The following is a 24,775-nucleotide window of genomic DNA, read 5'->3' as shown; positions in this document are numbered from 1 at the left end:
GTTGTGTGAGGTTACCTTCTCCTCCTGACTGGTTACACCAGTTTTGAGATGAGAGAGCTCAGCCTCCAGTTTGGCTAAATAGTTGCATCTCTCACATATATTTGAACCTGTTTGGAGGAGGAGAGGGTTGTCCGTGTACATGAGACAGTTGTAACATTGCCTCAGAATTCCCAGATTCACCAGCTGGACTGGAGAGGAAACCATTGACTGACCTTTGGGCATGCTAGAGTAATATAGGGAAACTGAATTTAAGACGGACCAATAGAGGACAGGGTAATCGTAGAGAGTATAAGAGTAAGTAGTGCTTATGATTTAATAGTGCTAACTTGTAGGATTACTTAATTGGACCAGTGAAGGGCCTTAGAATGAGAATATGGTGTTTAAATTGAGAGATAAAGCAGTTCTAAGGGAAAAAGTGAGGAGCAGACTTTGTGGAGCCAGGAATAGTTTAAACCCAATTAGGCGGCGCTGCCCGCTGTTGCGCTATGCACAAAAACGCGCAAAACCACGCAAAAGAGGGTTTTAAGAGAGGAAGATGAAGGAGTTTTGGAATTGACCCAAAACGGCCAATAAAACTACAGTTTCAAGTCAGTAACCACTCCCACAGGGGCAGGCAGGCTGCTCAATGTTTTTCACTGCCACTGATCAACAGAGAGACTTCCCTTTAGCCCAAGCAAAAAATGGCCTCACAGAAACTTACACAGTTCAAGAACAGCAAGCCTGTAACTGAACTTTTTTAAATCTCAGAAAAGTGGGAAAAAAAGCAAGATTTTTTGTTTCTTCAGAGATAGCAGAGGTTCACAAGTATCAACAAGTTATAACAGTGCAGTAAATGACCCCACACAAGAGTGCTAGGCCAAAGACAGATAAAATGCACATTTTGTGAAAAAAACGATTTTAAAAACAAGTGCAAACAGGAAATTCAGTAAACAGCTCTAGGTTGTGCTCTAAATACAGTTACTAATGCAGAAATCAAGTTTAACAAGCCAAAAAATGCTAAAAATAGGCGGTTATGCAGAAAACCTTAGCAAATAAACAGAGGAAAAATACTTAAAATCTCAAAAGTGGCTCCTTTCTTCTCTCAGCGTTGTCTCCTCTTGGTGGGTGCTTCACCAACAGCCAACAAGCCTGAAAAGATGCCAAAACCACGAGGCAACCAGGTTTTAAGAGAGGAAGATGAAGGAGTTTTGGAATTGACCCAAAATGGCCAATAAAACTACAGTTTCAAGTCAGTAACCACTCCCACAGGGGCAGGCAGGCTGCTCAATGTTCTTCACTGCCACTGATCAACAGAGAGACTTCCCTTTAGCCCAAGCAAAAAATGGTCTCACAGAAACTTACAAACAGTTCAAGAACAGCAAGCCTGTAACTGAACTTTTTTAAATCTCAGAAAAGTGGGGAAAAAGCAAGATTTTTTTGTTTTTTTCAGAGATAGCAGAGGTTCACAAGTATCAACAAGTTATAACAGTGCAGTAAATGACCCCACACAAGAGTGCTAGGCCAAAGACAGATAAAATGCAAGTTTTGAGAAAAAAAAACGATTTTAAAAATAAGTGCAAACAGGAAATTCAGTAAACAGCTCTAGGTTGTGCTCTAAATACAGTTACTAATATTTCTACTAAAGCAGTCCATGTACTTAGGTTAGCATCTGAAACTGCAGACAATTACAAATCCTTCTGTAGCAACACTAGGAAATTAAAAAATAGCATTGTTCTGAACTTCTTAATAATGGCACTACTTACTGTGATCCAGCAGTCATTGCCAACATACAAACAAATACTGTGCAAGCTTTACCCCAGAGATGAAAATCCAAAGCCCACTTATCCCCAAATCTCTCAAAACCCCTAGTTACACTAAAGAGCGTGTACTAAAGATGGTCTCTTAGACTAAAATACCTTTTCTATGGTACCTGATACAATAACTGTCTATTTAATAAGCAGTACTAAACAAGCCTTGACAGGTCTCCTTCCCCTCCCTGTATCTCATCATCATGTTCTCCATCTTATGTGTTGCTTCCAGTTCCTGGTCTATAATCCAATCCTTCCCATCGTCATTTGTCCACACGTTAAAGTCTCCAATGCTGCCCCATTACTTAACCTGAGATTACCCACTGGCTTTGTCCCTGAGGTATGGCACACAGCAGTAGTGATGCCACTCCACAAGGAAGGTCCTACCACTGACCCCCAAAAATTACAAGCCCATAATCCTAAATCTTATTTGCAAAGCCATTAAACATATTATAACTGACCTGTCAAACTATGCTAATTAAGAATCTCATTAGGCTAGACCTTAAACAGTTTGGCTTTGTCAATAGTTCTGTCTAATAAAGCCGGGCAACTTCTTTGAAAGGGTAACACGGGCTGTTGACAATGATCATGTTGTGCACCCTAAGCACTTTCACATGGCCAGATGTTTGGCACCATTTTCCATGCTAGCACAGTTAGTATGCAGAATGCATTACCACCCAGGTAATCTTTTTGTAAAGATGGAGAGCAAATCAACTTAAAGACCTAATCCATACAGTACAGGTAAAAGGTATCTCAGAGAGTCTGAAGGTGACCAGAGGTATTCTGTTGGACACAGTGCTGGTACCTATTTTGTTCGGCTGACTTGCACAAAGAAAAAAATGTAAATGTCCAGCAAATAGACCAAATCTTCCCAACTGATAAAGCATCAGGAGGCTTTTCTCATAAATCTCAAAGTTTTCTGGAAAGAATATAAGCCTTCTTGTAAATATATTCCATTGTATCACACATCACTTACAGCAAATGGTCAATTGTATCACACATCACTTACAGTAAATAGTCAACCAAACTCTAATATAACTTTAATGGCAAAGGCTTTTGCTGAGCAATTCTGTTCTAATGTCCCACACTCCACTGCAAATAACCCTCTCCAGCTTGAATCAATTGTCAGCAGAGGCCATCTTTGTCTTTGATAATGACTTTCAATTTAATCCAGTTATCCAAGCTAGCTTTAATAAACGGATCAGGAATACTCTCAACTGCATAACAGCTGAAACAAATGGTCTCTTTCCAAAGTTTACCAAGGCCTGTGATACAGTTACTGCCATCCCACTACAGGTCTCTTGTAAATGGAACACTTCCAGATCTCTGCAAAATTACCACAATCATCCCAGTTCTCAAACAGTCCTCTTTAGGTGCTCCACAGACTTTCAGGGCCCCACCACACTTTTATCACCTATTGATTTTGCAAGAAAGAACTGAAGATGGTAAGATGGTATAGGCAGATGTTCCTCTTACATCAGTGACATGCCGACATCTAGGTGAGAGGAGGCAAAGCACTGTACATTGTCCTGGATGTCAGTCCTTCTACAATAAAGTCCTAAAAGAAACAGTGGACAATATTAAGTTTTTGCCCAAGGCAGATTCCATATAATGTTAAAAAAAATGTCAGCTATACATCTACACCTGTAATTTCCCAACAACTCACTGTAACAGACAAGACTAGCACTGAGGTTTATAACTTCTGGCCAGCACACTGGCATAGAGAGATAAAACCCTGACTACAGCCCAGGTTCATTTACGGACTCTGGAACCTGAGGTATTGGCAGGGAAAAATCAGCCAGCACTTTGACTGCACCTTGCCGTTGATTCCTGTTACAGGCTGGGAACATGCAATGGGTGAAGGGCGTTGTCCTAAAGGGGGAGAGGTAGGGGACAGTCGATGAGTTACAATAGAGGTGGGATGGCACGCTAGCATGTCCACTCCTGAACATAAAACAGGTGTATGTAGGGAATGGACATAATATGGAAAATCTATGTGACACTATCAGTGCATCAGGAGCCTCACCCTCCTCATTAGCTCCAAGCAAGGGTCAGCAGAGTGAGTTTGAGGTAGAAATGGTACACATGGAGAGAGGTCAACCAAGAGGAGCAAAAAAAAAAAAAGTTTACAACTTCCATCAAGAATTTAAATTACAGCAAACCTTGAAGAAGAATGTAAAGGCCTTGTCCCTGAAGTGAGACTAAAGAGTCACACTTCTAAACACACACACAGGTGCTCTGTCTTTATAGAGCCCATCAGTGGCACACATACTTATCAGTGTCTACAAATCTATACACAGTGTACACTGTGAAAACTGTATTCACTTTGAAAACTACTCTGACTCTTCTTCACAAGGTCATCATGGAATTAGCTGATGTGCACCTTCTCCTATATACTTCTTGGTCTTATAATGAATAACTGCTCGGTTCAGCAGGGGATGCCCTCTACCAGGTCTATAATCTGATTTTTAACTGCGGGGCAAACTTTTTATTAAAAGTACCACTGAAAAGTTGCAATTTCCAGAAGCATTCACTTTCAGGCTTAGGGGACAAGAAGGGTTTAAAATACACATATATGCAGAGATGCACATCCTGGGTCTACTACAATTCAACAAAATTCACTTTATTACAGCATAGTTCATTAATCATAGTTCATTAATCAGAATCAAAGGCAGTAACACTGCAGTGAATGCTGTAGTCGCTTGCCTTCTTTGGAGTCGCATCGGAATTGTAGAGTGACACTGCAAACAGCCACCGCTACCTGCAGAGTTTTTAAGGCAAAAGGGGAAAACAAAATTAGGTTAAGTCTTGCTTCTATATCACATGTGCACAAACACACATACCTATCTGTAATTTAGAGTTCCCAAGCCACAAAAATCAAAGGTTGACTCTGTGAATGTACGTACAGTTCAGTCAGAAACCTAATTATACTTTTGTTGGGGAAGACCCTCCTAACGTACATACACACACGTCTGGACTTTTGGTTAACACTGTGACTGCAAAACTGTGTAGACGTGGGAACTACAAGCATTCCCTCTTTTATGAAAATTTGCACTACTCAAGAAGTTATATATACAAGAGAGTGAGTGCTGGTCTTTGCTCTTCACGTGGGGAGTGCAGGGGAGTTGCCCCCTGCAAAACAAGTATTTATTACTAATGAAGTGTGGAGTAGGCTTTTAAAGGTAGGAGTTGGAGATGCTCTGAGGTAGCTATGCACTGCTTTCATTTAGTTTGGCCCTGCACCTCTGTCCAACCATTATGACTACAGTGGATTAAAGGCACAAATACTATTTTAAAATTCTCAAGTTTATATTATGAAAACTTTTGGCTACTGGAAATACAAACACAGACTATACAACTGCCTACTTTTTGGATATGTACTGTTGCAAAAACACTGATAACACTAACCTTCAAATTTTGGATGCAAATTCACACAAACTGGAGGAACAATTTTAATACTGTATGTTATAAACTGAAACAAAATGGCTAAATTTTAAACTAGACATGAAATGACAGAATGAGGCTTGCACCACACACTATACTATACACAGATAATAGATTATCTTAATAATGCTGAATATCACTCTCACAAAGATTATCTAGACAGAGGTTCAGCAATGTTAAAATAATGAAGATGCTGCAAATAAGAACATTTTCCAGAAGTAATATGCTTAAAATATGAAGAGAGGAAGCTTACTAACTACAGTACAGTAATTTCTGTCGCAGTGTCTTTAAACAATCACTGATGTTCATTTCCAATTATTTGTCAGCATTTTTAAATTCACTGGGCATGAATATGTGGCTTTATCTGTTGGAATAAAGCCAGTCTCACTGACACCTACAAATGCTCCTCAATTAATCTAATCCTGGACAATCCCTTCATGAACTTCACTAGTGAACAGAACTGTTCACAAACGTAAGTGATTCCAAACTGCAGTATAAAATTCAGGAATGCCAACATCAATGTACATCTGCTTTAGTATGCTGTCATACTGAACAGTCAATCAGTTTGCTTTCATTTTTTTCTGGCAAAAGGTGTTAAAAACTGAAGAAACCCTGGCTCAAACATCTTAAAAATCACTGGAACTACCGCCATACTGTTTTTGTATTACATCAAACCTGCATGGTTTTCCAAATCTGAGATTCAACTTTGTTAAGCGACTGAAGGTGATGTAAATAAGCAAAACTTCCAAAAGTAAGCGTTTTTTCACCCATAAGCTCAGTTTAAGCGAGAAGGCTCAAACCTGGTTGTAAATTTATGCAACATTCTCTTTTGCAAGTTTTACTTTTATTAGAAAAGCCAAACTGCTGACAAACAGCAAATTTGAAAGCTGAGAAATATGTTTTTTTAATTTCAATAAAGCAACAATTGCTGAAAAACATTTATAAGTCCACCAAACAGCCACCTCACATATCTGAGTGTTATAATTAACCATATTCACATTCCAAACAAAGAAGCAAACTGACTGTGGTTAAATCTTCTAGAACACATAAAAACAACAGTCTTAAGTGCAAGATCATAATTCAAGTTCAATACATTTTGCACACTGGTCTTCTTGAAGTAAAACATGATGAATGCTGTGATAATTAGCACTAGGTGGTTTGAGGCTATTAAGTTTAGCCTTTAAGACCAACACCGCCAACTCTTTCTGAATATATTAGACACTTAATAGCCAAGGACACAGTCGCTTTCACTGCATTCTTGCCATTTCAGTGCACTCCTAAAGCTTACAGAAAGCATCATCTGTAGTCAAGTTGTGATCTTCAGCAGACTATAGCAACATTAACACTTCTCTTCTTGTATTTAAATATACCGCTTGAAAAAAAATAGGTGCACTACATCAACTGCAAGGGTGCTCTCAACAGCTGATGAAAATGCTTCTCAAATGTGCAGCTATTTTTAATATACTTCAGCTCACTTTTGCTGTTTATTCAAGAATATTCTCTGGAAAAAGATGCTACTTTATAAACTCCCTCATACACATATCTGTCTTGTTTGTGCATAAAAACTGCACATGCTTTCAAGAAACATTAATAACTGGTTCTACAGTAAACGGACAAGATGACACTGCAATCACCTGACTTAAAACACACCAGCTTCTTACTGCATCTCTGCTGGCACCGATGACAGCAGTAAAAAAAAGTCACTGCTTACTAAATAATTACTTAATTTAATTAACTTTTTCAGTGAAAATTTTACCAGTACTAGCATCATAACTGCCATTGCGAATCGTATAACAGCATCAGCATATACAGTACTCTCTACTCACAGAAATTGACTGCTGGCATATGATACAGAATTTTTCCAGCAACTTTAGTGAACAAATATTTACTGTACTTCCCATATTTGCAGAAAAACTGTTTTGCCTACCTGAAACTTTTGCTTCTTTGCTATGTGTGGCATTTTATTGCTACATAACACAGATACCATTTAACTTGAAAATGACTATATCAAATAACATTCAATAAGTGCATTCAAAAGTTGCCAATAATTCCTGACTGTCCTGTTTATAGCTTCTATACAATGAAACATCTTGGCATACAAACATTGCAAGCAGCACTGAAACAACTGCATAAAAAAAGCTGTCAACAGTCCACAATTGTTCTGCTCCCTTTGTTTTGCACAAAATCACATGTTGGGATACAAAAGTTATCAGCAATAACTGACTGATCTACTTCTACTATTAGATTCTGCACATGCTACCTCTGCATAGAAATCTGCACAAACTGTCAATCACCAAATGCTATGTTCGCTTTATTTTTATTATTTTTTTAAACAACAAAACATAATGGCACCCAAAAGTTGTCAACAGTCCCCAATTCCTTCTGTACACCAGAACTTCTTGACATGCAAAAGTTGCAAATGACACTGAAACCTTGGCATAAAAAGTTTTAAGAAACCCTTAATTGCTCTGTTTTGCAAAACAAGCCCTGTTCACATTGCAAGTTAAATAAATCAATAAAACAAATGACACATTTTATGGGGAAGTTAGACAATGTTAAACAAACTGGCTACCTGCTTTCATCTCCACTACTTGGTCACTATCTCATTACTTATTCATGATGGCCATTTTGTGTACATATTTTTAGCTTACTGGGACAGTACTCAAAGAAGGAATTCAACACAACCTTCTTACATCAAAGAATATTCAAGAAAAGTAACGTTGATTGGCTTTTCCATGACCCATGTGATTTTACTGTTATATAATGAAAGTCATTCTTTTCAGCCTTGCTGTGATGAAGTCTCAGTTTATAAGTGAAGATGAAAGTGCTTAACCAGTTTTGCCAATGTTAGTTTTTTCTGCAATGTGTGTCTCTGTCTCTCTTTTTTTTACATTTCATTAGGGTTGTTTATTTATAGTTATTATTTAGATTTGCTTATCATATTTATCATGGCAGATTCACTGATTTAGATAGATCCATTTCAGGATCAGTCTGGGTGCAAAAATACAGCAAAGATTCAAACAAATATGCGAAAAGGACAGTACAACGTAGCATAAAATGAGAATACAAAATAGACTATAACAAAAACAATGGAAACAGAAAATATAATTAATGAAGTGGCTAAGATTATTTTACAGAATAATGGAAGGATTTCTCTGATGTAGGGTGACAGAAACCAGAAGTGTAAGTAAGCAAATGCAGCTTTACACAGCTTGAAGAGAGGCTTAAAAGCAAAGATGGATTATACAGTGTACAATAGCATGTTGAGACAGAGAGGTTTTAATACTAATGGAAATAAAGGCATTTCTGGGGTTTGGCAAACACATAGTTCCATTGTTCATTGGCATAGTTGCTGTCATTCAATACATAATATTGGAACCACCAGATGCTGGACTTTTCACCAGTTTGTTTTCAATGCATTCAGCTCCTGATAACTTAACTAAGCAACTTGAACTTTGAGTAACAGCATATCTAATATACAAAAGCCTTGAAATCTACAATTATTTTTATTTAATCATTTATTTATTGTTCCTTTACTGATGGGTTACTCCCACTAGGCTAGCAGCCACTCTTCAGGGAACACCCAAGGTGGTATCTATATTACCAAGGGAAATTTGGCCAGGGCATTGAGGAACTTCCCCTACACTTTGGAGTTGCTAAATGGCACCGAAGGGTTAAGGCCTAAGAAAAGCAGGAGCATGGAGGAGAAGAGAAAAGCTATGGAGAGTTTGGAGGTAGAAAGTAAGGAACTGGAGAAAAATCTGTTCAATATGGAGCCACAGAATTTAAATAAAGACTCCTGTGTGGTGGATGTTACAAAAGAGCAGCGTTTAGCTGTCTCCACAAAGAAGGAAGTAAGCAGATCTGTTGAAGTGGTGCAGATAACATAACTATTATCAGGAGGGCTTGCAGATGATGTTCTCTTAAAAATAATCAAACAGGATGATCCAGGTGACAGTTCTGCTGTGTCACGGAGTGAGATGGCAGCTTATCATCTTCAGTTCTTCCAAAAAAGTTATGTGGAAAAGGAACCAAGTGATGCAGCAGTTATAACTTAAGCAGCAGTGACCGAAACAAAAACAGAAAAGCAGCAATAAACTGAGCAGATGTCTGGTTTTGTGGCAGCAGATAATATAGTAACTAAAAATTATGCAGCAGTAACAGCAGGCAAAAAAAGGCAACAACAAACTATAAGTAAAACTGTTTTGAGAAAGAAGAGAAGACAAACTGTTAGAATAAGAATAAAAAACATTGTAATGCACAGATATTATGTAATGGACAATTTAGCAACAGTTATGGGTTTTAAAGCTCAAAAAATTCAGACTTTTATGCATTCTTGGACAAAGATTGTTTTGTATCAGACCATTTATCTGTAAAACAACAACTTGTTTTCTGATAGTAACTTAACTGTTCAAATGTTACTTTGCAGTTTAGAACTGATGAGTTGGAAGACTATGCTAAAAAATGCATATAGCGTCTGTGTGAAGCTGAGGATAATATTGTGAAAGTTAGAAATGAGAAAAACTTATGGAATGGAGTGTGGAGATTGGAAGCTGTTATGCAATGTGAAAAAAATGGTTAAACACTTACCAAGAGTTATTTTTTGGCCAGTCATAGAGGGACATTAGGAAATGCTGACCAACCTAAATGAAGAAATTAAAAATTATTAAGAAAAATACTATCATGGAAATAAAAAAAGATTGCATAGAAAAAGATAGAAGGATGTGGTATGATAATGTGATGAATCAATATTATGTAAATTCATATACAAATTTACTAGAAGTGATTAAAGACATTAAAAACAGAGAAAGCGGTGTACCAAGACAATAGAATGTCAGGATTTCCTATGTAGACTAGTAATAAACAAGTCACCAGTAAAGGGGAATATGCCATATAAAAAGAAAGATGAGAGACTGTGTTTAACTTGTAGGGAGGAAGACCTAGCACAGCATGTTTTTTGAAATATAAACGAGTGGTGAAATTCTGGAAGAAGTTGTGTGAAAAAAATGTTTTGAGAATATCAGAGACATAAACAATACAGATATGAATACGATTATGTATATTATAAGAAGAAGAAGATAAAATGTGTGAGAAAGGTAAATAATTTATTTATCTAATATGAGTTATTTGGAATGAAAGACTGAATGGAACGCTTTTAAAGGAAAATCTATTTTGGCACATATATTGCAAAAAAATTACATTATGGTTGTGGAAGGGGGGTCATTTACGAAAGAAAACCAATGAAGATGTTATATAAGAAAAAATGATAAACACTAAAAAAAAATAGAAATGAGTGCACATGTGCCCGTTAATATGTACATTATGCAAAAAACTTATTTACTGCATTTGTTTATCGGGAAAGTCCACTGGGCCAATAAGAGCCCATTTTCAGTGGAGGCACGGGGATAATAACTCAGAGAAGAATATAAATATAGAAAAAAATAAACATTAACTGGTACAGAAGTAGAAACAGTGTTACATATAGTGATTACAGTAATACATACAGAATATATACAGAAAAGGAGGAATTTAGTTGGTTTGATTACAGTAATATATACAGAATGTATACATAAAAGCAGGAATTTAGTTGGTTGCCATATGAATACAGAGAGATATAAACAGAGATATATTAATCAGCATTAGTGTATCAGTATCAGCAAGTGATGAAAAAAATAATTATGGAGAAAATATCATCAGTCAGCAGCAACAAAAAGTATAGGAGTTAAGTTTATAATTTTTTTATGCTGTGTAAAATAAAGGACTCCTACTTTTTTAATTAGGTGCCATGGGATCTTTTACATCCACTTACGCTGCCACCAACTCAAGCAGGTGGGGCCTCATACAAAGGATAACATACTCAGTAAAGCCCCCCCCCCTCCCATATGTCACACTGCAGTGTCAGCAAACCCTCTACCTGGTGTTGGAAAAGAACCCACAGCCTTTTACTCCAAAGGTGACTGTTGCATCACTGCTATCCAGTGTTTTCGTCTGACCTGCTCAACTGATATACTAGGTCAGAAGGACTACTTTATGAATTACTTCCCTCAGAACAAACTTGGCTCACTGTAATTAATTTAATATGCATTTACATAATGTTTGCATGAAATCACAGAATTTGACTTAAAATTACTATTTTTATTTTTTAACTTCTGTGAATTCTGTTGTCACGTTTTGTGATTTGCTTTCCTTTTAAAATCTTTTACTTTACTTGGTTGAAAATGGATTTTTTTGAAATGACTATGGCATTAACAATTGACTGAAGTGTATTTTACCCAGTTTACTAAATGGTGTGCATATACAAAGGTAACGCCTGATGACATTGAAGACTTGTGTTCCTTATGTCAAAATTTGGATTTTTTGCTCTCTGTCAATAACAGTAAATCTAAACTTACTGAAAATGATAGCATTTGCTCAACTGGCACTGCTTGGAAAAATATTGTTACACGTACTTGTGACCAGGCTGATGAGATAAACAATATTAGGCAAAGTGCAAATGCAACACATTTAGGAAAGGATGCACCTCCTGCCAGTAAAGATCACTCTGTCCCTAGTAAACATGATATTACGGATGACAACTTTTGAATTCAGGATATGAGTACTCAGCAATCTGAGAATTCAAGACTATCAACAAGAAAAAGGAAAATGAGAAGCCCACAAGAAATAAGTAGAAAACAAACATTGATCAATGTTTATAATGCCAACAGAATACATATTAAAAAGTACACTTTTTCATTATGTAACACATATTAGAGGGACTGATATGCTTCAATCACAAAATATTCAGTCTGCTGAAAACGGCATCAGGTTTCCAACAAAGAAAGCAAAAAAGAGGAATGGGGCAAGCTACTAGGAATACATCCATATTATACTTGGAAGGATTAAGGAATATTACTGTAAAAAAAAGAGAAATACTGAAGTTGATAACAGGGCTTAAAGGCTGCAGGAGAACAAAGACAGCTAGATGAGAACTGTATGCTTGTAAATAAAAAAATGTGGTAAACACAATGAAATGAATAAGACTAATGGTGATGAAGTCTGTTCTTTTGTAAGAATTGAGAAAGCAGTCATTATTGAATTTGAAGTGGGAGATTCTTCAGAGCTGGTCAGAATGATATACCAGAAAACAGAGATTCAATTATTAGAGGAAGAGATATGCAGAGAGAATAATGAGCATAAAATAATGTTAGCCTTGCCAGAAGAATAATACCAGATGTGAGTAGGGCCTCAGAATGCTTTAATGTAAGGAAATACTGAGCTGTTTTTACTCATTTTGGTTCACACAATCTCATTTTCAAGGGCTCACTGACTGTAGTAGGGCACATGAAGCCCTGTTAGACAATATAGCTTGTACAGGTGTAGACATATTTTTTTCACAAATCACAAACAGAACGTAGCCAGGTAAGAGTGAATGAAAAGATGTTTTGAGTTAATACCTACATGAAAAAATGGCCCATTAAAAAATAGAAATACATATAACATCCATGCAAAATTTGGGCAGGAGTGTATTTAGACACGCTGGAGCCCACTTATCAAGATAAGGAAAGATACCTTGCGTAGAAGATATACTGAAATAGTTTCCTAACACAAGACATGATTTTTGCCAAGTCAGAAATGCAACAGTTCATACATGGCAAAATTTGATTTATTCCTGCTGGGTGAGAGTGCTAGAAACTGGTTACCCAATGTACACTCTGAAATACATTCTGCAGCCATCTGCCATAATATTACATGTACACATAAATTAGTCCAAAGGTTTAACTGTAATGGAATGACTTCCTCCATTAATAGATGCACACATACATGGTCAGCACATACATACACACCCACTCTGAGGGTGCGTATAGCATACATCATGATGTCTTTCAGCCATAATAATGAAATTGTAACTGTTGTCTAGTGCGCACTGCTAATCACACAGCTATACAATCAATGATTTATATACAAGTGCTCGCTTAGTGTTGCTTTAAATTAGCACATACAACTAATACTCTCTGCTTACAATATCCTTTTCTTCTTGCCACATACAGTCTTCTGCTAATGATTTTCAAAGAATATATTGACTAAAAATGCCCAGACTGGACATACTACCAATGTGTTGAAATCAGACATTTGCTGTCAGTCTCAGTGTACTAAACTGATACTAGTAGCTGTAACTCAGAAAATATTTCTGAGCTTTCAGAGTTAAGTAATGAAGAACAAATGCATACTAACAGATTAAAATACTTACATATGTGGATTCTGAAAAGGAACTTGGGGAGGATTAAGAGGAAACCTAGGCGTTGACTTGAATGGAGGATTAGCAAAATTCAACTTCAGTGCTTTGCGTTTACCTGGAAATGGTAAAAATTTAATTGTATTAACACAGATTATGGTTTCATGAATTCATCCATGCAGCTAAAGGTAACACCTTCTATGGTACAAGTGCAACTGCATACTAATTAGATCTATTTCACTTTTAATTTGAAACAAGCTCAAACAATTTTCAAGACCTTGCTAACACCCACACCACTTAGCTTTGTGTAGATGCACAACAAACTGATCATCTACATCATCTAGCTTGTTTTTTTTTTCATTACATACAAAAACGTTGTCTTGCCAACTATCTGCACAAAATGGAATAAAGATAACTGCTAGCAGTTCATGTTTCAGTACTCAGGTTTTGACAATTCTATAAAGTGTGTCTTAACAGAACAGAGGCTGTCTCCAGAGATCGTGTGGCATCATGCAGCTGCATTTTACTACCTATAAAGGATCCATACACTAAATTTAACACAGAAAGTATCCATAAGAGGGGATGAGCATGAGACCCCACTCAAAACCCACAATTAAACATAATTCATACACTCCTAGCTGTTTTTTGAGATCATTATCATGTTACCTACCCTAAGATTTTCGCAGTTCATTACAAAAGCTCTAAACCATTCATTTTACAGAAGTATCTGCATGATGTAGACGCAGTGGTAATGTGCTGGTCACAATGCATTACCCAAAAAGTCTTCACTCCTGATGCTCACAATTATCAAACAGTAAATTTCTTGCCATCTATAGCAACATGAATTGTTATGCAACTTTTTCTGAGCAGATTCCTTTTTAATTCTTGAAAACTTTTTACTTTCGCTGTCATGTTACTTTCCGGCTCTACCTGACAGTTCTTCCCATCACCACTAGATAATCAACATGAGAACCTCAATTTCCAAAAACTCCTTTCAAAAATTGTTTTACAACATTGTGGGAGGGAAGCAGTTTGTCTTGGGGGGGGGGGGGGGGGACAAATGCCAAAAAGAAGTACATTACCAGTAATATAATATATGCTCCACAAAAACAGCCCATGAAATACTTCAGGGCATAGGAACTGTGGGTTTTACAGGCAACATTCCTATAAAGCCTTTTCCACTTTGCTAAATGGCACTTCCTAGCACTGCCTAGTCTCCTGCAGAGTGTGTACGGAACTTGCTGTTGAAACTCTGGACTTTGAAAGGTAACAGGCTAAGGGCATCCAGGTTTCTAGATACAGTTCTTCACATCTCTGTGTTTATTGATCCCCCCGGCCAGGTTCATAAAGGTGCACTGCTGTCCACTAACAGTAAACTCCTTTTCAGCCTGGATTTCAGGGAGAACTACGGTTGTCTCAGCCTCAGTAGGTTAACAAAAGGACTATGGCCCCATCAGCTATGGCTTTTTACAACATTATGGGAATTACAGGAGTGCAGCAAATGCATACAGAGGTCCTCTTTCCAGGAAACATCAAGGATATTTACTTCCCACACCTTTTCCAAGGAAACCTCAAGCAGAACTTTTCCAGCTGGTGATTTCTCTTGGAGGCAAAGGTATTTATCAGTGGTTGACCAATCTCTGCATCACAGAAAGGAAAACCTTTGGGTCCAGATTCCATCTATGGTTATTGATCCTGGCCATGCTTAAATCTTCCCTGTATTCAGGGAAGATGGGAAGTAAGAGGCCTGCAGATGCAGTCCCACTGGGCATTTACCTCCTAACTAATCACTGTTAGGCTGTAAAGCTGTTGGCAGCAAGCACTACCCATCCCATTTACTTATGTATCACATCAGCCCGCAGTGTTCTCAGAGTCCACAGATGAAATAAAGACATGAAAGCTTTTGGGGCTACAATGAAGACCACAACTTACTACAGAATGTGTATGCTTGCCTTAGGCTTGCTCCATACCCTATGCAAATTCAGATGGACTGACAAAACCGCTCTAAGTCAGGAAAGAAAACCTTATGGTCAGGGTCTCTGTCCTCTCTGGAATTATGAATGACATGCTGGGACTGCTTTTCTCTTACAGAAACTATCATATAAATTCCTTATCAAAGTCTTCTGATGTACCACTGAATCCTTCACATCTACAGAGTCACCAAGGGAATCATCAGGGTGGAAGCCGACATATGACCCAAAACCCTCAAGAAGGCTTAGGCTTTCAAGAAATATTTTGGTGTAAGATTTGTAAAACATTTCTTCAACTGCTTGGCACTGTCCTTTGGTAGGTACTGCTGACCCTTTTCGTCTCTCTGACCCTTCCAAAAATCAGGTTTGACTTTGGCAGGTTCGTAGATAGGTAAGACAGTGCTTGATATAATTCATCTACCTCTGAATGCCTTCTACTGAAGATATTTGATGAGACAGTCATCTAGGTTCAGATACATATCTCGGTCCTCAAGTAAGCAAACACTGGGGACATGTACTTCTTAAAAATCCTCAGGAACAACCAAAAGGCAGAGATGTAAACTGATAATGGCCTTGCCCAACCATGAATTTGAGATACCCATCCACAGGGATTAGGTACAGTATGTGGAGCCAAGTGTCCTTCAGATCTAAAGTGACCATCAGTGTACTTTGGAAGCAGATGGTTTAACAGTGACTAGAGGGTTAAAATCTTGAACTGTCTCATTTGTAAGAGGTTGCTCAACCTCGATAAAGCCAAAGGAAAAACATGGAATAAACACGTTTTCTTGTTCCTCTAGAATGATCCTCTCTACTGAATGCTCTTGAGAATTCAGGAAAAAACAGACTGCACACCATGCCAAGCTGAATGTGGAATAGTGGAACTAGGGCCATTTCCATAAAACAAAGGGAGGGTCTTTGAACTCTAATTTGTATCCTGTTGATATAATCTTTCACATCCATCTATTTTGGCAGTCAGGCTAAACCAGCCCCCTCTGAAGTGAGGAATCTTGACCAACCCCCCCAAACATAAGAGGGAGGCAAGCGGGGAGGGGCAAGCAGTACAGTCAGTAATGCCTACTTCCTTCTTGTGAAGTCGTGGATTTGCCTAATCTTACCTAACCATTCCTTACTTTCTACCTCTGCCACCTCTCCAGGCTTGTCATTTTCCCCAGCCCTTATCCACCCAAACTGGCTAACATTAGATTACTTTCTTTAAAAGGGTCACTGCTCAATAGGAGACAACTGCTTTACTGACTTCAATATCATTTTTTTTTCATTCTTTTAACCTATCATCAAGTTTAGCCAACAGATTTTTTTAATCTAAAGATATGTCCAAGAATTGTCTCTTGACATCCACAACAATGGGCTCTCTATCCTTGGCTAGGCATACCTTCTGAGGTATACAAACATCTACTGCACTGTAACTGCATTTCAAAGCATGGGTACCCACTCTGATGGTTGTTTGGGTCACCCTGAATACCTTTTCCCTTAAAACTTCACCTGCAATCTCTGTTGGCATATCCCATTTTTGTCTGAAGATTTCACACTAACAGCTTAGGAAGCCAAGGTAAAAGAGATACAAGACTCTTCTTTCCTTTCCAGTAGGGGAAGTAATAAGTCCAAATACCAGCAAATAACCCTTAACTTCAACTGATATTACAGCAAAGCCCTCCAATGGGTTCTTATATGAATGCCTACATGCCTCTTGAATCACATAAAACATGCGGAGATTTACATTGCAGGTAGCCTGGTGTTGAGCTAAAGAGATGCTTCCACAAAGGCCAGTAGCACCAGCAGAAATGTTTGTAACCTCTGTATTTTAAACCTAGTACATTGAACTATTCCTCGTCTCTGAAACCTCTTCGGATCTCCATTTGAAAAGCTCCCTCATATCTTAATGTCTTCCAAAGTAATCATCCTCAAGACAGGAGCCTGTTCCTACTGCTTCCTTGACAACAGCGTCAGAACTCGAATTGCAATGTAATTTGTGAGGAGTACCCGAAGTCATCTTCTTGTGAATTAAAATCTAAGCAATGTATTTTTATCTTGCTTTTGGGAGGAAGAAGTACCACTGAGGTGCAGTGCAGAGGAGGTTGGACGTTAATTCTTTGCCAAGTCTCATGTTCAAAGACAGATGACATGGACCGCTACAGGGCTGTTCTCAAGCACTGGGCCAGGCTCAAGGGAAAAAGATAACCTCTCCCATCCAGGGTATGTATTCTCCAACATCTTTTTAATTAATCTTGCCTACGGCATTTCATATATTGAAATGGTAAACAAGTCTCTGGTGTCACATAACTCAGAAAGCACAACTGAAATTCGCAAGGGATGGACATTTGTCATGGCTACCTGGGAACTGGCACCTGAATTGGGCAGCAAAGAAATGAAAATGGCAAGATGCTGCTCACTCACTGAGAACACCTTCTGATCCTCTGAAAGTCGGACAAAGCAGGCAGATATCTGCCACAGTTAAATCCTACGGATAGCTACTCATACTGTAGCAGAGATCCTTATGATGAAGAGTAACAAACTAGCAATGAGATGCACTGCTTGTTGTACTGAAAAGGATAGTCTGGAAGTATCAGCTCACCAAAAAATGAAACAATTTCTTGAGGCACACAACTCCAAAGCAGGAATGACAATTGCTACCCATAGGCACACTGGTTACCAAGGGTGCTGACAGCATGCTCTGTGCACCTGAAGATCAGATATCCCATATTGCACACAATGACTTCAGGAAGGCTGGAATACCTCAAAGAGATCTGGCCCACTGGGTTGTTCTTACTGGGAATGTCCTTAAAAAATTTAGATTTTCTCTAAATGTAGCTCTCTAGAGAATCCAGTTTCTTGAAAGCACAGCACCACTGGAAAGAAGGAAGAGGTAAGCACAGGTTCACAGCTGTTTACTAGGCTAACAACCACAAGGGCCTTTTTAAGCCTAGCCATGCATCCCAAATCTCTGACAAGTTCTGATATCTTTGATAAGTGCAAGCAGGGGCTTGGGAGATGAAACATTTACAAGCTAGGGCCTGGGAGATAGCTTGCCTGTGTTCATTACAAACACAGGTGCTAAACCAGGAATACATTTTCTGTTCCCTATCCAGTTGTCCTGGTTGCACTTGAATTGGGTGGGGGAGGAAGTCTGCTTCACATGGATGAGGAGCCTGTTCCAGAGATGGGGTAATCTCTGGGATACATACAGTGGATATAAAAAGTGTACACACTCCTGTTAAAATGTCAGGTTTTAGTAATATAAAAAAATGAGACCACAATAAATCATTTCAAAACTTTTTCCACCTTTAATGTTACCTATAACCTGTATAATTCAATTGAAAAACAAACACATCTCTTAAGGGAAAAAAATATTAAAAAAAAACTTACAATAAGCTGGTCGCATAAGTGTGCACACTCTTAAACTAATACTTTGTTGAAGCATCTTTTGATTTAATTACAGCATTCGGTCTTCTTGCATACACACCTGCCATCAATTAAAGAGACTCTAACCCCAAATAAAGTTCAGCTGCCCTAGTAGGATTTTCCTGACATTTACTCATTTGCCTGCTACAGCAAAAGCCATGGTTCGTAGAGTTCACAAAGTAACAAAGGGATCTCATTATTGAAAGGTATCAGTCAGGAGAAGGGTACAAAAAATTTCCACAGCATTGGATATACCATGGAACACAGTGAAAATAGTCATCAAAAAGTGGAGAAAATATGGGACAACAGTGACATTGCAAAGAAATGGACATTTCCCCCAAAATTGATGAAAAGATCAGACAAAAACTGGTTATGGAGGCTACCAAAAGACCTACAGCAACACTGAAGGAGCTGCAGGAATTTCTGGCAAGTACAGCTTGTATTACATGTGACAAAAATCTCCCGTATTCTCCATATGTCTGGACTACAGGGGTAGGTTTGCAAGAGGGAAGCCTTTTCTTACACAGAAATAAATCCAGGTCTGGATAAAATTAGCAAAACAGTACATCAAGTCTCCCATAAGCATGTGGGAAAATGAGTTATGGTCTGATGAGACCAATGTTGAACTTTCTGGCCACAATTCCAAAAGGTACATATGGCACAAAAACAACACTTCGCATCACAAAAGAACACCATCTCCACGGTGAAGCATGGTGGTGGCAGTATCATGCTTTGGGGTTGCTTTTCTTCAGCTGGAACTGGGGTTTTAGTCAAGGCGGAGGGAATTAAGAACAGTTCCAAATACCAGTCACCTTTGGCCCAAAACCTTCAGGCATCTGCTAGAAACATGCTTTCAACATGACAATGACCCCAAGCATACATCCAAATCAACAAAAGAATAACTTCACAGAAGAAAATTAAACTTTTGGAATGGCCCGGCCAGAGCTAAATCCAATAGAAAATCTGTGGGGTGACCTGAAGAGGGCTGTGCACAAGAGATGCCCTCGCAATCTGACATATTTGAAGTGCTTTTGCAAGGAAGAGTGGGTAAATATTGCCAAGTCAAGATTTGCCATGCTGATAGACTCCTACCCATGAAGACTTGCTGTTGTGTCTTTCGGCTTATCCCGGTTAGGGGTCGCCACAGCGGAACTCCGGTCCGCTAATGTTTGGTAGTGGATTTTTACGTGCCGAGTTACCAGCCCTGACGCACAACCTTCAACGAAGGTACACCCATTCACGCATGCCTCCACACAGAAGATGCTCTAACTGAGAATCGAACAGGACAACGTCTTGCTGTGAGGCGACAACGCTAACACAGCACCACTACTGAGGTCTCCTACCCAAGAAGACTGAATGCTGTAATTAAATCAAAAGGTGCTTCAACAAAGTATTAGTTTAAGGTTGTGCACACTTACGCAACCAGCTTATTGTACTTTTTTTATTTTTTTATATTTTTTCCCCCAACAGATTTGTTTCTTTTTCATTTGAATTGTACAGGTTATAAGTCACAGTAAAGGTGGGAAAAGTTTTGAAATGATTTATTGTGGTCTCATTTTTTTATATCACAAAAACCTGGCACTTTAACAGGAGTGAGTACACTTTTTATATCCACTGTACCTGTCTCTCCAGCAGGTCCTATTAATATCACAGGCAAGGTTCAAGTCTTTAGAATGGGTAATTCCGGTGCTGTTTGTTTTGTGGATATGCAAGAGGTCCATCAGAGTGGGGTCTGACAATGCCCTGTATGTCAGGCAGAGATCTCCCTTCAAAAGCATGTAAGACACAGAATACAGGGATAGAGCTTTGAGGCAGTCTTCACAGGACAATTTATTTAAGCCCTGCATTCTTTTAGTACAGAACCACTGGGGATGTTTCAATTGTTGGATATGCCTGGTTAGGGGGTTCAGGCACCTAGGCAGCGAGACATTTCCCTGTGGTACATTTGACTGGGGACCCACAGCTGAAGTGACAGTCAGCTGCAGACAAATACGGCTGTTTGCAAATTCCCTATGGGCAAAGAGAAGCACATAATGCCATGCTCACAGCTTTAATAACCAAATGCATGGAGGCAGAAGAAGTAATGAGTGTTGTGCTCAGTGTAGAATACATACTTACGTAACTAAAAAGTACAGTTTTGTACCTACCATAAATGTAGATGTTCGAGTGCTCATACAGCTGCAGTCATTACAGATGGGTTATCCTGCCGTCAGGCGGGTCCTCGGTCGGCCGAATTCCAAAGTCTAGGTCCGGCGTCGGTTGTCGTCGCTTCTTCCCTGACGTCAGTGCGGCAGGGGTATAAAAGAGGCAGCCGACGCCATCTTCTTCAGTTTTTCTTGCCCTAGATGTCAGGTGCCCCCAGAAGGAAGGCAAAACATAAATTTATGTAATCATGCAATAAAGAATAATCAGAAAACATTAGTTGCAAGCAAATACACCATAAAAGAATACCCCAAATAGGTTGTATGAGAAGGTGTTTGTCATAAGGCCTGTCCTAAGAGGGGACGGAGGGGGGGGGTAACCTGGACTGCAGCTGTATGAGCACTCGTAGGTACAAAACTGTACTATGTTCATCGTGCATATAGCTGCAGTCATTACAGATGGGAAGAATCCCAAAGCTAAGTAGGGGTGGCAGGCACTAAGTGGAACTAGGAGGAGCGAGGATGCCCTGCAAGACGGCTGTGGCAAATCCCGCTCTAGATTTAGAGTATAGTGGAAGGTGATAGTGCTTGGAGAAAGTGTGCACTGAACTCCAAGTGGCTGCTTCCAAAATGTCCTTGATAGGGACCCCCCTGAGGAAAGCTGCAGAGGTAGCTGTGGCCCTGGTGGAGTGGGATCTGATGCATGTAGGCACAGTTTTTCCATGAAATGAGTAACAAAAGCGTATGCAGTGGACTATCCATTTTGAGATTGTCTGTTTGGAAATGGCCTTTCCTTGAGCACCTGTAGCATAGGACACAAAGAGTTGCTCGGATTTCCTGAATGGCTTTGTCCTGTCCAAATAATAACGAAGTTGTCTGTGAATGTCCAAGGAATGTACTAGTCTTTCCCCTTTGTTTTGTGGATTAGGATAAAAGGTAGGTAAGTGGATAGTCTGATTCAAAGCTACACTGGATACTACCTTTGGCATAAAGGTAGGGTTGGTTCGTAAGGAAACTCTGTCCTGATGGAAAATGATGAAAGGTTGGCACAGCCATGAGGGCCTGTAGCTCCGAAACCCTGCATGCTGAGGTGATAGCTAGAAGGAAGGCTGTTTTCCATGACAAGTATTGTAGTTCTGTTGAAGAAGCTGGCTCGAAGGGAGGAAGGGTCAGCTTTTCCAATACGAAGTTGAGGTCCCAAGCAGGGACTGGTGGTTTCCTTGGGGGTTTTACATTCTTTGCCCCTCTGAGGAACTGCCTTAAGAGAGGATGAGAGAATAAAGGAGGATCTGTGTTGTATTGTGCAGAAATGGCTGAAGCGTGGATTTTTATGGAGGAGAAGGAAAGTCCACTGTTTAACATCTCAGCTAGGTACTGTAAAATTTGAGGTAAATTTATTACCCAAGGATTCTGGCCCTTTTCTTGATTCCAGGCACAAAATCATTTCCATTTGGCAGAGTAGGCTTTTCTAGTAGAAGGTCTTCTGGCCTCCAAGATGACATCCTGCACCTCCTTAGAGAGGAGGGTCTGTTGGGAGATCAAGGAATTCTCCATGCAGCTAGATTTAGGGTTTTGAGCTGGCTGTGAAGGGTTTTGTAGTTGTGCTGGGACAACAGAAGAGGGACTAGAGGTTGGATCCATGGTGGGGAATGTGTCAGGCTCTTCAGGAGCGGATACCAGTGTTGTCTTGGCCAGTCTGGAGCAATGAGAATCATTTTCGGCCTCTCTGCTCTGGCTTTTAATAGAACTTTGGGCAGCAGAGGAAGAGGCGGGAAGGCATAGACTGTCAACGTTGTCCAATTGAAAGAAAGTGCGTCCACTTTCCAGGCCTGTGGATGATAGGTCCTTGAACAAAATTTTTTCAACTGGTAATTTCTGTGGGTAGCAAAGAGATCTATGTCTGACTGTCCCCATGCCTGAGTTATCTTTGTGAAAACTTGAGGATGCAACTTCCATTCGTGTGGATCTGTCATATTTCTGCTTAGGTTGTCTGCCAGTGTGTTTTCCTTCCCTGGCAGGAATTCTGCCTGTAGTTGAATTTGCAATTCCAGTGCTGTGTTCCATAGGGTCATGGCTTGCCTGCACAGGGGGTATGAATGAGTTCCTCCCTGTTTGTTTATGTACCACATCACTGTGGTGTTGTTTGTCCTTATCAATAGCTGGCCTGGATGTAGTAGGTCTTTGAAGGTCATAATAGCATTTTGCACGGCTAGCATTTCCTTTTGGTTGATGTGTAGGTGCTTCTCTTTTTGGGACCATTTTCCCTGAATGCACTGATCTGTCATGTGTGCTCCCCAGGCATAGTCTGAGGCGTCTGTTGTGATGATTTGAGTTGCTTGAGGTACACAGAAAGGGAGACCTGTGTTTCTTTGGCATGCTTGAGCCCACCACAGAAATTCCTTTTAAAGGCATGGAATGAGTGGTATAATTGTTTCCAAGCTGTGACTGTGTTGAGACCATAAGTTTTTTAGGCACCATTGAAGGTTCCTCATATGCAGCTTTGCACATGGGATTAGTAGGATGCAAGATGCTATGAATCCCAGAGCCTGCAGGACTTTCCTTGCAGTCAGCCTGGTGAAAGTTGCCATTTTCCTGAAGTATTGAGACAGTTGCCCTTGTTTGTCTGGCGTGAGGTAGGCCATCTGAGTGGTTGTATTCAAGCTGGCACCCAGAAAAATTATTTGTTGAGAGGGTATTAGTTTTGATTTCTTTTTGTTGACTGTGCATCCCAGGAAGTTCAACAGTTTTATTACAAACGCCAGGTGTTGCATCTATCTTCTCCACCTCTTGGGGTTGGTGCTTGCCACTGTCTGGCTGTGAAGGATCCTTGAGGTTGCCCTCTACCCCTTGAGCATCTGTATCTGCCCCTTTGAGGTCTTTCCGTGGCTGGAAAGGACCAATTTTTTGAAGGCCAGTTTCTGCTGAAACGTGGAGGTTGTACCTGCAGGAAATCTTTCACTGTTTGCATTGATTTCGCTTTTTCCACCATTTTCTTTAGTACCTCCTCAGCTTTAACACCAAACAATACATCTTTTTGAAGAGGTGCATCTAATAATTTAGCTTTGACATGATCTGGTAAGGTTTGCTCTTTGAGCCAAGCATGCCTACGTATAACAGACCCCGTAACAGCAGCTCTACATGAGGCCTCTAAAGCATCAAAACCACACTGCAAGGTATGTTTACCCACTTGCTCTGCACCATGCAACAAATCCTGCAACTCTTTTAAATCTGGTTGTTCTGGTTGTGTCATTTTGCTTTTCAACTGAGATAACAAAAACTGTTGACACTAACATATGGAACTGACAGTTTAATGCCCTCATGGTTAAAGTGGCCGAGGTGTACACCTTTTCCCCCACCTTTCTAAAGCTCTGGAATCTCTCTCTGAAGGTAATGGGTTTTTAGCAGTAGAGGCCTTAATTCCCTTGGGACCCTGTGAAATAGTTTCTAGGTCAGCAGTATGGCTTTTGTATAGGAACTGGTGAGAATCAGGAACCCGGTAATACCTGTCTGGTTTAACAGGAGCTGGAGGCAAAGAATCTGGATTAAGGCTGGCTTCTGTGTACACATCATCCAATATATCTAAAACAGGAGGGATAGCCAGGGGCCTATGCTGAGGGAGCAAAAGAAATTCCCTGAGCCTTTTCTTGGAATCTGAGTAACCTTGGCCTTCCCAGTGAAAGTGTTCCCTCAATGTATGTAGGGTTTCCCCAAAATAGTAGTCCTCAGGGGGGGGGGGGAGACCGAGGGAATAGACTCCTCTGCATCAGAGTCTTCGAAAGGGGAATAGGAATAATCCTGGTCCTC

The 24,775-nt window shown here is 39.6% G+C and overlaps 1 protein-coding gene across 2 annotated transcripts in view; it reads right to left on the bottom strand.

Moving 5' to 3' along the window:
- The window catches only part of MAP2K4 (mitogen-activated protein kinase kinase 4), a 1,470,818-nt gene that overhangs the window by 806,981 nt on the left and 639,062 nt on the right, over positions 1 to 24,775 (bottom strand). For both annotated transcript variants that reach the window (XM_044068152.1, XM_044068153.1), the window contains one exon: positions 13,459 to 13,561. In XM_044068152.1, coding sequence (XP_043924087.1) covers positions 13,459 to 13,561 — 103 coding nt within the window. The remainder of the gene's footprint in view (positions 1 to 13,458; positions 13,562 to 24,775) is intronic.

The sequence above is a fragment of the Protopterus annectens genome, chromosome 4.part0 (genome assembly GCF_019279795.1).
Source record: "Protopterus annectens isolate FY-2018-M chromosome 4.part0, PAN1.0, whole genome shotgun sequence".
Classification (NCBI taxonomy): domain Eukaryota; kingdom Metazoa; phylum Chordata; order Ceratodontiformes; family Protopteridae; genus Protopterus; species Protopterus annectens.
This window is presented reverse-complemented; position numbering and strand designations above follow the sequence as displayed.